General features: G+C 46.2%; 1 protein-coding gene across 1 annotated transcript in view; it reads right to left on the bottom strand.

The window, feature by feature from the left end:
• Positions 1-9,374: 9,374 nt before the first annotated feature.
• LOC146353868 (ATP-binding cassette sub-family A member 10-like) overlaps positions 9,375-11,446 on the bottom strand; it is a 111,933-nt gene continuing 109,861 nt past the window's right edge. The window contains exons 38-39 of the mRNA XM_084837522.1: positions 11,208-11,263; positions 9,375-10,637 (exon numbers count right to left, since the gene is read on the bottom strand). Coding sequence (XP_084693648.1) covers positions 10,539-10,637; positions 11,208-11,263 — 155 coding nt within the window. The 3' untranslated portion in view covers positions 9,375-10,538. The remainder of the gene's footprint in view (positions 10,638-11,207; positions 11,264-11,446) is intronic.

Below are 11,446 nucleotides of genomic sequence, written 5' to 3'. Positions count from 1 at the left end.
TAAAAGCCATTGCATGTGCCTTAAGCAGCATGTAGTATTGTAAGAGCTGCGCATGCCTGGAATGAGCGGACAGTAACCCTAAGATAAGGTTGTTAGGCAAACCGCTGGCAACCAATCAAAAGTAACACGCTGGCTGAGGAATGCAAGCTAAGTGATAAAACTGTAGCGCGGGGGTTGCCCAGGGTCGACTCTGCTTTTGAGCGTGAGCTCCTTTGTCGAACTGTTTGCAAACAATAAAATCGAGTTGGACCCAGCCTGAAGTTGACTCTCCTCTTTGGGGCAAATTGGAATAGCCTCCAGGGGGCGAAACTAGCATTTGGTACAACAATCTGGCGAGTTAGTCAGGAGTCCCTTGGACCACCCTGGGGTCAAACGACAGAACCGGCGAAGGTGCCTGTGGGGCACGCCGGACCGCCTTTGAGGTCTGCCACGGCACCAGAGAACGGGGGTCGGGACACCCAGGAGGTTAAAGGCGTGGACTCCATTGATTGAGTCAACCAGGCTGAACGGGTCTGAAGAGACGGCACTAGGGTGCTGGGCAGAGTAAGTATTTGATTTACCTTGTGACTTTCTGTTTGAGTTGCCTTCGGAGCATCTGAGGTTTGTCAGACTCCGTGTAAGCGTCTGAGGTTTGTCAGGCTCCGTGTATGGTTTCAAACAGAGGTAGGCACAATGTGGGCGGGTAGCTCCCGTTTAGAAAGCTCTGCCACTTCCTTGGAATGCATGCTCAGGAACTTTAGGAAGTTCAAAAGAGATTTTAGAATTAAGATGGCCAAGGGTAAATTGACCTTCTTTTGCCAACTGGACTGGCCAGCATTTGGAATTAGTTGGCCAGACATAGGATCCTTTGATGTAAATCTTGTAATTGCTGTATATAAAAATGTGGTGAATAATGGGCAATGGGATCAATTTGCCTATATTGATTGTTGGTTGAATTGGGGCGGAAAGAATCCCCCTTAGTTACAGAAGTGTAAATGTGTAAATATGTTACTGGCAAAGGACCACAGGGGCAAGAGACCCCGGTGCTGTCTGAATCAAGTAGTGAGATAGATTTGCCTCAGGGAAAGTGAGGTTATCAGCATTTGGATAAGTGCCGACCAAAATCCACTGAAGGCGAGAAAAGGTTGAATATAAAGTTCAATATTGTAATGTCATGATGGTATGCTCCGAGGTAAAGCCCAAAGCCCCTGTTCTCCCTGATTCAAGCCCCACGGAAGGAGCTTGAAAATTGGGAGACCCTGCCCAAGGTGCCCTGAGCTCCCCCTCATCTTATTTGGTCTGTTAGGTTGGGAGGAGAGGTTGTTGAGAGAGGGAGGGGGCCTTCCAGAGACAGTTTGTCTGCCACCATATCCAAGTTTGTTAGAAGAAGCAAAAGCAGTTGAAAAAGTTGCAACTTCTGAAGAAAGAGATTTGTTTGACGTCTTAAAGATTGTGGCAAAATCAAGAAACAAAGACAGAGCAAGTTCTTAAAATATCAGGGTCTGTGTAAGCTTATCTCTGTCAGCCTACTTAGACCAGAGCCAAGGGGGACTTGCCTAACCCGTAGGGATGGCGGAGAATTTCTCCCCGAAACTTCGGGGGGCCGAGCGCCAACGTGTTCGGCCCCCTGAACAAGTTTCGGGGAGAAATTCTCCGCACCCCCCGCACCCCCCCCCGGGACGGGACTTACCTTTGGCGAATGTCCCTCCCGGCAGCGGGTCCGGCCGGCGGTTCGTCGGGTCTTCGTCCGGGGCGGGAGCGGCAGCCGGTCTTTCGACCGGCTGCTGCCGCCGCCATTCCAATAAAAGAAAAAAAAAACGCCCCCGTGATAGGCTACGTGACGATTAACGTAGCCTATCACGGCTAGATTTGCAAAGTCAGCCATGATAGGCTACGTAAATCATCACGTAGCCTATCACGGGTGACTTAAAAAAAAAAAAAAAGCGCGTACGGATAATGGCGGCCCCCATAGGGAGCCGCCATTCCCGTTCCTTATTTGGTCCCTGTAGTCTATGTAAATCTTTACGTAGACTACGGCGAAAATAAGGGCAACGCTATTTGCGTTGCCCTTATTTTCGCCGTAGTCTACGTAAAGATTTACGTAGACTACAGTGACCAAATAAGGAACGCGAATGGTGGCTCCCTATGGGGGCCGCCATTTGCGTACGCGTTTTTTTTTTTTAAGTCACCCGTGATAGGCTACGTGACGATTTATGTAGCCTATCATGGATGACTTTGCAGATCTAGCCGTGGCAGGCTACGTTAATCGTCACGTAGCCTATCACGGGGGCGTTTTTTTTTTTAACTTTTAATTTCGCGGCCGGGCGAGGCGAGGCGCCTCCTCCCCGGCCTGAATTTCGGCCGGGCGAGGCGGGAAGCCTCCCCCCCCGGCCTGAATGTCGGCCAGGCGAGGTGGGAAGCCTCCCCCCCCCGGCCTGAACTTCGCGGGGGGAGCAGCGAAGCGCCTCCCCCCACCGCGAAAAGCTGCGAGACCAGGTGAGTGACTTTCGTGCACCCCTACTAACCCGCCTTCGCCATGGCTGGTTTAGCCTTAGCAAGCAGAGAGGCTGGAAGGTGTCTGTGAGGACCTGACAAAAGAGTGAGATTTGCAAAAAACAAGAAAAGCATCACAGCTGGAAAGCTGAGCAGCACTGCTCTGTTCTTATCTGTGGAGGAATCTAGAAGAGGTGTAAGGTTACACCTTCCCCATTCCAACTGATGAAGAGACAGGGAGCTTTTGTTAAAAACATCTCTTCTTTATGGCCCAAAGCCTTCTTTGTTAGAGGCACTCTGCACATGGACTGAAACTTTGGACAATTAAAGACTTGCCGTAAAAAGTACTGTGAGGCTTGTCATAGCCTTAAACTCCCGTTGCTGTAGATTGTGTGTTTGTTTGTGATCAGCTTAGTGTACAGTTTGATTTGTGATTTCAACACTCAGATAAAAAGCTGCATTTGACTGAAAGAACTGGGTATATTTAGCCTTGAGAAGAGAAGACTGAGGGGAGATCTGATAGCATTCTTCAAGTACTTGAAAGGTTGTCCCAGAGAGGAAGGCCAGGATCTCTTCTCGATCATCCCAGAGTGCAGGACACGGAATAATAGGCTCAAGTGACAGGAAGCTGGATTCCGGCTGAACATCAGGAGAAACGTCCTAACTGTTAGAGCAATATGACAATGGAACCCATTACCTAGGGAGGTGGTGGGCTCTCCCACACTGGAGGCATTCAAGACGAGGCTGGACAGCCATCTGTCAGGGATGCTCTGATTTGGATTCCTGCACTGAGCAGGGGGTTGGACTCGATGGCCTTGTAAGCCCCTTCCAACCCTACTATTCTATGATTCTATGATTTCCAAGGCTTTGATTTCATTTACCCTAATGAAGGATACAGATACAAATTGCTAGAGATTCACAGACTACAAAGGAAACAGCCTTCAAAAAGTTCAAAGAGAAACTACGAAAGTTAGTTTCCCTTTAAAAAGAGGGCAGCAAATTCTCTTAACTTAAGAGGTGAGAGGGAAAGAGTCCCCCATTCTCCCGTGATACTTCTAAGCCCAGCTGTGTTTCTGAAGCCTGAGAAAGTTCCTGCCCCACATGTTCCAGCTCTTTCTCAAAATCTTTTCTGACGTTCCATTTGCTCAAAGGCGAACCTGACACTCTGCCAAAACTCATGCAGTGTGGAGTAGCCGATGCAAAAATGGTGGCTTGGAACTCTTTGCATGTATGAGAATGCCCTTCCCTTGATTTTGATGGGCCCTGACCATGCAGTCAGAGGAGCTGTATAATTGTTAGATCTGCTCCACCATGCCCTACGATGCAAAACAAATGTTTTCCAGTCATGGTGTTAGATTTTGATGATATGAAAAAAGGTATAAAAGAAGGCAGAAGAAAGTAGCAGACAAAAAGTCTTAAAAAAGAAAGAGAGCTTATCCCAAATGTGTGTCGTTGAGATTAGTAAGAAGATCTAAGCAAGTGAGTCTCTGTCGAAGCAATGGCAAACAGCCTAACTTGCAGAGAAGACAAAGAGTTAAAACTGGTGCATGGCACAGAGAATTTCAAACATGATCTGCAGAACAGGCAAGCCAAAAGATAAGTGTGCCTGTTACAAGAGGGAAGCTATAGTAGCCATAAAAAGGGGCGAAGCCCCCATATGAAGCTTTAACAAAAATATTACCCACTGGAAGTGGACAGTTAAAATAAAAAAGGCTTTTCTTAAATTGAAGCAAGCCTTAATATCACCGCCTGCTTTAGCCTTATCAAACCCCAGATCATGAAATTTTTAGAGCTATGGTGCACATGAGAGCACATAAAAAGAGTGCCATTCTTGAAAAAAGGAAAGGCAATGCTGGCAGCCACCATGGGCGGAGATATAAACCGCGGCTTGAGAGCACAGAAGCAACCGGGGGGGAGGGGCAGAAAAGGAAAGGGCCGACCGGGGCTCAATAAATGTGCGTATTGTCAAGAGAATAGACACTGGAAGAAAGATTTTCCAGAGTTGAAAGAAAAGAGAAAAGAGACTCACCCTGAAGGCTGCCAAACGCCGGCAGAGTCCTCCGGCAGGGGGGAGTCTAGCTGAAGGGCCACCACCCTACGAACAAATGCTCTGGAGAATCCCAAGGTCAAAGTAAGGGTTGGTGGCAGGGACTGTGAGGCTCTAGTAGATACCAGAGCCACATTTTCTATGATCCCTGTGAACCCCCCCCGGCGAGAAAGAAATAACATACTGGAACATGCCTTTGTAGTTTCATCTGCATACCTGGTTGTCCTCTTGGAGCGGGACTTGTTAACAAAACTGCAAGCTAAAATCTTCTTCCATGATAATCAGATTGTACTACAGCTGCCAATAATGCAAGGCTCAAATTATCAGATGGCCCTTCAAGCAATCGAGATTGTGTCAGAGGCCAAAGGGACTGAGATTTTAGAGAATGTTGATCCATGTGTGTGGGCAGACAGAACCCCTGCCTGAGCAAATGCATAACACCAGTTAAAATCTTCTTTAAAAAGGGAGAGCTGCCTGTGTGCGTGAAACAGTATCCTCTGAAGAAAGCCACCTGTGCAGGCTTGAAGTCGCTCATTGAGAAGTTCAAAAAATTATGGTTAGCTAATATAGGGATCATCCCCTTTTAACACCCCGATTTTGGGTGCGCCCGAGGCAGATAGCACCTCCTCCAGGTTGGACCAAGACCTGAGAGCAGTGGCTAACTGCCCTTTGTGCCTCAAAAACAATTCAAAGATGTTCGAGCCCACAGCTCAAATGAGAAGTTGCCCATGCGCTTACTATCCTTTTCAGAGATTTCAAATTGACTTTTCAGAGTTGCCCCAGACTCATGGCTATTGGTACCTGCTAGTAACAATAAAACCAATTGACTGCACTGCACAGACAGTAGCCAAGATCCTTAAAAAGTAATCCCTAGGCTCTTGTTACTAAAGAGAGTGAATCAAATCAGGGGCCCCATTTTGTTGGACAAGTGACGCAAGTAGTGGCCCAGGCATAACAAACTGACTAGAAGCTACACCCCCCTTAGAAACCTCAATCCACAAGTCAAGTTGAGAAGATGAACTGCGCCTTAAAAACAATGCTCACTAAAATTTGTTTAAAAATTAAGTTGAGAGGCCACAGGCCTTGCCAATCACCTTGACTCGAGTACGGTGCACCACCAAGGGAAGTATTAAATTGACACCCTTTAAACGTTCCATAAGCGCCCACCTCGAATATTACCTATGGCTGATAGCTTAAATATGAATTTAGAAGTAAAAGTTTTAAGATTCAAGGTTATGTTACTGCCTTGCAGTCTGTTTTGTTTTCACAGGTTTGCGACACCGCACCAATCCTGGCCTTTAGACGCTCTAGTGCATAATGTCAATCCCAGTGATTGGGTGCTAATCCAGTCCTAGAAAGATGAACCACCTACCAAGAAGCAGAAGGGTCTGTTTCAGATCCTACTTACCACTCCCATTGCTATAAAAGTCGCCAAAGGGAAGAAGTGGATTCATCACACTGAATAAAGGCATCACCTGCACCAGAGAGGGTCACACCGGAAGCTGACCCACCTGAAGGTCACCGCTGGAATAATGAACCCCTGAAAGGACTCAAGTAGCTCTACAGAAAGAGGGCACTCTCGTTTCAAGGGTTCCTGATGAACGGAACAAAACTGAGTTCCAAAAGTTCAAAAAAAATGTGTTTTTGTTGTCAACATTCTAGTAGCTAGAACAAAGGCGTCCTAGGCCTCACTTGCTGTTTAGAGAAAACCGTCAATGCCACACAGCGATAATAGTTTGCGCCTTTAAGTGCATAGTCCACCGCTGGACCAAAGAGAGTATAAATTTGAGAAAAGCCTTTTGAGGGGGGAATTGTAGTAAAAATGTAACCTAAAAGCCATTGTATATGTCTTAAGCAGCACGTAGTATTGTAAGAGCTGCGCATGCCTAGAATGAGCAGACAGTAACCCTAAGATAAGGTTGCTAAGCAAACCGCTGGCAACCAATCAAAAGTAACACGCTGGCTGAGGAATGCAAGCTAAGTGATAAAACTGTAGCACGGGGGTTGCCCAGGGTCGACTTTGCTTTTGAGCGTGAACTCCTTTGTCGAACTGTTTGCAAACAATAAAATCGAGTTGGACCCAGCCTGAAGTTGACTCTCCTCTTTGGGGCAAATTGGATTAGCCTCCAGGAGGCGAAACTAGCATTTTGTGCAACACTCCTGATTAACTCAGGCTCTTTGAAGAACCTAGATTAACATATGGTGGCAAAAGCTTCAAAGGAACAAGCAAGGCCAGAGGCAAGCTATCGTGAACCACACAAGGCACTCTAAATGGGAGTGAATGTATGTTGAGATTTAAGGAACCTCCTTCCCCCATCCCCTTCTGTTATTCTGACTGTGGATCAGGACTTGCCCGATTGAAACGGCTCTTCTTAGCAAAACTCCCTAAGTCCTTTCTGTCTCCTGAGAGCATTGTCACCCCAAGAGGCAGGCCAGTAGGGCCCTGGTGAGAAGGAGTGCTCGATTACAAAGGGGGCCACCTCAAGGGAAAGGCCTCCTCAAGAGCAAGGCCCCCTCATGAGTAGGATGACTGTCTTGGGGGCTAGGTGGTTGCTCAGCCCCTGCCTCAGACCCATGGCCATTTGCCCAAGGGCCTAGGCTCAGGATGTGGGTGGTTCTCTGGTGTCATCCATCTCTGGGAGCTCAAACTTCTCCTTGGAGGATGATTCCTTCAGTGGGGGCACAACACATGCCCAGGGAAAGAGAAAGAAGTGGACAGGGGAGATAAAAGTGGAGGGATGGACAAAGAAAGATGAGTGGGGGAGAAAGAAAGAGAAAATGTGTTGATTGCCTTCCTGAAAGGTTACATAATCTCAGCAGCAGGTACTGGAATTCTTTTGTTTCACCAGAGAGCTCACCTGTATTTGTTTCTGAGGGGGAAGGAATCTAAGACTCTCCACAGAAGAAAGTGCTGGAATGATTTGGTTTCCTCATCAGGTGGCTCACCTGCCCCTTCTGTTTCTGAGGGAGGAGGAGTTTGCCACAGTTAACCTCTTGGTATAACGAAGTACTGCCACTGACTGCAGTACTAAATGGGGCATCCTGGACTGCTTGACAGGTTTGAGGGGAGTTCCTTGTAACTCCACAGCTTTGTGGGGCTGACAGGTCAGACTGGTGGGGAGGATAGGGGAAAGGAAGAGATTTCCCACCTTTTGTTCCAGCTGCTTTGACTCTGGGGCCTGTTTCTCCTGAGGAGAGGGAGATGGGGTTGGGGCTTCCTACCTTTCCTTCGGCTGCACCTTAGTTAATCCAGGAGTCTGTTCCTACCCCACGTTCTGGGCTTTACCATTGATGAAGGGCTCAGGGGATCCCTGCCAAATAGACCTTTCCCCCTGCACCCTCCAGCTTACCCTGTTGCATCAACCCTGGACATTCTGTCATCCCTGGACATGGTAGAAAGGTGCCTTCTGATGATGACTGCCCTGCTCTGCTTAGGCTCAGTACCACACGGGCATGGCATTGACTCAACCAGGTTTCCAGTGGTGAGGAGATAGCTGCACTGTCATGGGTGAACTTTGCTCCATGAGCACTGGGCTGCTAGGAAAAATACCCCCACTTGCACATGCCCCAGTCACTTTCTGAAAGGTTCTCCAAGGAGTCAAGCAATGGTGCAGGACTATCCTTCCTGCTTAGATGGGGAAGTCTTTCTTTCCCCTTGTTCCACTCTGAACCTCCTCAGCCTTTTTAAAGCAGCCCTCTTCCTGCCCTGACCAAACCTCCTGTGCTAATTTAGGAAAAATAGGAGACATGTCATATATGGCAGAGCTCTGCTGATGCCCTGTCCCTCCAAGCAAGGTAGAACCGCAACTGGGAGGTGGCACTCTCCCACCCAGAAAGGAATGTGTGATCTGATTGGGATCCGCCCTGCCTACTGGAGCAAATGGAAGGAGAAATCCATTTGAGGATACCCTCCTCTATAGCAGGAAAATTGTTCTTTCACTCACTTTATGGGGTGTCCACATAGTGTCATCTAACCATTGTCGTGCTGTATTTCCCCCTGTCACTCTTCCACCTTTTCTCAGCGTGCAGAAAGACAGCCTTTTTTCAGAACAGAATAGTAGCACAATCTCCAGAGGTTTAGATGCCCTTAGCACTGCTCTCCAGCCATTTTAAAGGACCAGGGAAGTGACATGAGCAGTGATTTCTCAGGCAGGGGAACCTATCACGGCTCAGCACACATTCATGATGACCTTTGCCGTGGGTGCTATTTTATCAGCCTATTAATAAAATATTAGGTGATTATCTAGGTGATTGGCAAGGCCTGTTAATTAATGCTGAAGTGCAGCTCCAGCTATACAATTAAAATATTAGCAAAATGCCACTTAAATGAAAGAGTGCTATAGCACTATAACATGATTAATGCTAATTTTGTTTTAAAGTCCCTTTCTAGTCACCACCATTTTAGCAACATGACCAGAAAGGGTTTTGTCCCCCTGATTTTTAAAACACTGCATTATAGTGTTATAGCTGGTAGCACTGTTCCTGCTTACTCAAAATGAAGTCTTCAAGGAGGTTATTCCTAGATGTGAGCATAAGATCACAGCCTTAGCTGCCCTTTAGTCTTTAATAACAATGGAAGGCAAGCTTCAGTATGAGGTAACTTTCCTGTGCATTATAGCCATGTACAACTCTCGAATCTTCTTCCCTTCTTCATATTCTTCTTTCTTCTGCAGCATATGATAGTAACTGGTCAATGTTTGGAAATATACATGCCAAAAACAGAAACAAACTAACTTGTGAAATAGTAGAGGAGCCTTCAGTTCTCTGACATCAGTAGTGATAAAAATGAAAGTTCAGAATCAGAAGCAACTGATCTTTTAGGACATAATTGTGTTTAAAGGAAGAACCGGAGAGTAGTATTCTCAAGGACATATGATTTATTCTTTAAATAACATGACACTAGGTTCAATTTGGCTAATTTTGTCCATATTTACTATTGCTCATATTGAGGGTGATGATAATACAATACAATACAAAACAGTTCAATGCTATTTAACTCAATATCCATATTTACTGATCGTTCTTAATACTGTGAGGCTGGAGGTGACACTTGTTAGAGAACGTGAAGCAATTTGAAAGAGGGTTTGTGGCTTGTGAGGCAGCCGCCTCAGGCAGCTGATTTGGGGTGTCATGAAAGGTCAGCAAATTGTTAGTTCTTTAATGTATTAGTAATTTTCCTGCCAGAGAGGGGAAGCGGTGCTCGTGCGATTCTCCATTTCAGGTACCAATATAACCTGCTGGGTCTTTGGTACTCTGCACCTGGACCTGGGGCTGGGGAGGAGGCACGTTTGCTGCTCTGCCTCAGGGAGCAGATTGTCTTGAGCAGAACCTGGATGTCTACATGCATCCCAGTGTCACCTCTGGTGAACAAGGGCTTCAGACTTTTTTATGGTAGCTTTTGTTTCTGGCTAATGCTAACTGTATAGAGAGGAGACTACTTTTTATAGCAAACTTCCTCTTTTTTACTATACGTTTGATGATACGTTATTAGCTTTTGCTAGTTTGAAAACTGGCAGGGGGGACAGATGCTCGGTATCTTGGGGATGGGTTACTGATCCATCTCTTAACACTGGGTATATTTGAAATTATTATTTGCATAATAACCAGAATTATGTGAATAAATTAAAGAATTTACACTTTTCAAATGTATTCCAATAGTACAATTTTTATGTGATAAACTATACAGAACACATTTTAAAGTATTGTATTTTTTTCTCCCCTGCCCCCACCCCCACCCCAATTTCAGTCTTTTTATGAAAAACATAACACAGCAGAAAAATCCATCCCCGCCCCTTCACATTTTCCAGAAATGTTGCGTCTCCACATATTACTAATATGGGTGTTAGTCACACATACCTGTTAGCATAGACAGGACTGTATAAACAGTAAACCAGTCTAAGGGCCAAACTTAGGCAGAATGCAGGGACTATTTGCTCTGTGCCATCTGCCTTAGGTCCTCCTCCATTCAAGAGATCAGCACTTCGGTAAACACTGGCATTTCAACTGAGCTATTAACAGCTTAGAGATCAGTCCCATGCAGTTGTTTCCATTCAAAAGTTGTATCCAGAGCCACATCAAAATGCTCTTGCTCTTGCTCTCTGCAGAGTTCTAAGAACACCTAATGGATACAATAAAACCATAGTTTCTTCATCCATGTAAGTTTCTTCAGCCACAGTAAGAGCTTCTAAGCTACATTATGGAGGGAGGTTGGGTTGTTTTTTTCCATTTTGGCCCCACCCTCTTGCCTTTGGTTTCACCCCTTTACCTTCAGCCTCGCCCACCAATGGAATGAGGTCCCTGGATGCTTATCTGAAATCCAATTTAGCCCCTGGGCTGAAAGAGGTTCCCCACCTGTGGGCTCTATTGGTCCCCCAGAGTTATTTCTGAGCTTGGCTGAGGAGGAGGTCACCAGCATCTCGAAAAATGTTCAAGTACATAGTTTCCAATACAGTGGAAGGGGCCCATAGTTCTGGATGCAGAGATCCAGCACGGGGACGGGGAACATGCACAGCTCTTGTTTTGCACTTGGTTCCAAATCTAGCAGAAAATACACATGTGAACAGTGGAAGCTGACTTCTGTTGAATATGGTCTTCAGCCATGAAGATTAAAACTTCCAGTTTGGGGTAAGGTCATTTTCCACCACTGCAAATACCACCATTTTTTATTCTTATTTTAAATACACATTACCTGTCCCAAAGTGTTCAAAGAAAAGCTATACTCCTCAACACTGAAGCTTCGTTTAGCTGTGAGGACATAAAATTACACCAATTATGTTCTGTTGACTTTGGCCTCTTTGGGATGACGCTTTCCCTCACCTTCCTTTTTCACAATGGGGAGCAAGATCAGGCCTTCACGCCTCGCCTACATGATATACTTTCTCTCCCTTACCCCCAGATGTCCACCACTTCAAATGTTTGAAGAGGGCA

This window comes from Heloderma suspectum, chromosome 2 (assembly GCF_057233095.1).
Source record: "Heloderma suspectum isolate Gila_16-S chromosome 2, 16-S_ref, whole genome shotgun sequence".
In the NCBI taxonomy this organism is placed as follows: domain Eukaryota; kingdom Metazoa; phylum Chordata; class Lepidosauria; order Squamata; family Helodermatidae; genus Heloderma; species Heloderma suspectum.
Note: the sequence above shows the minus strand (reverse complement) of the source record. Positions and strands in the feature narration are given on the sequence as shown.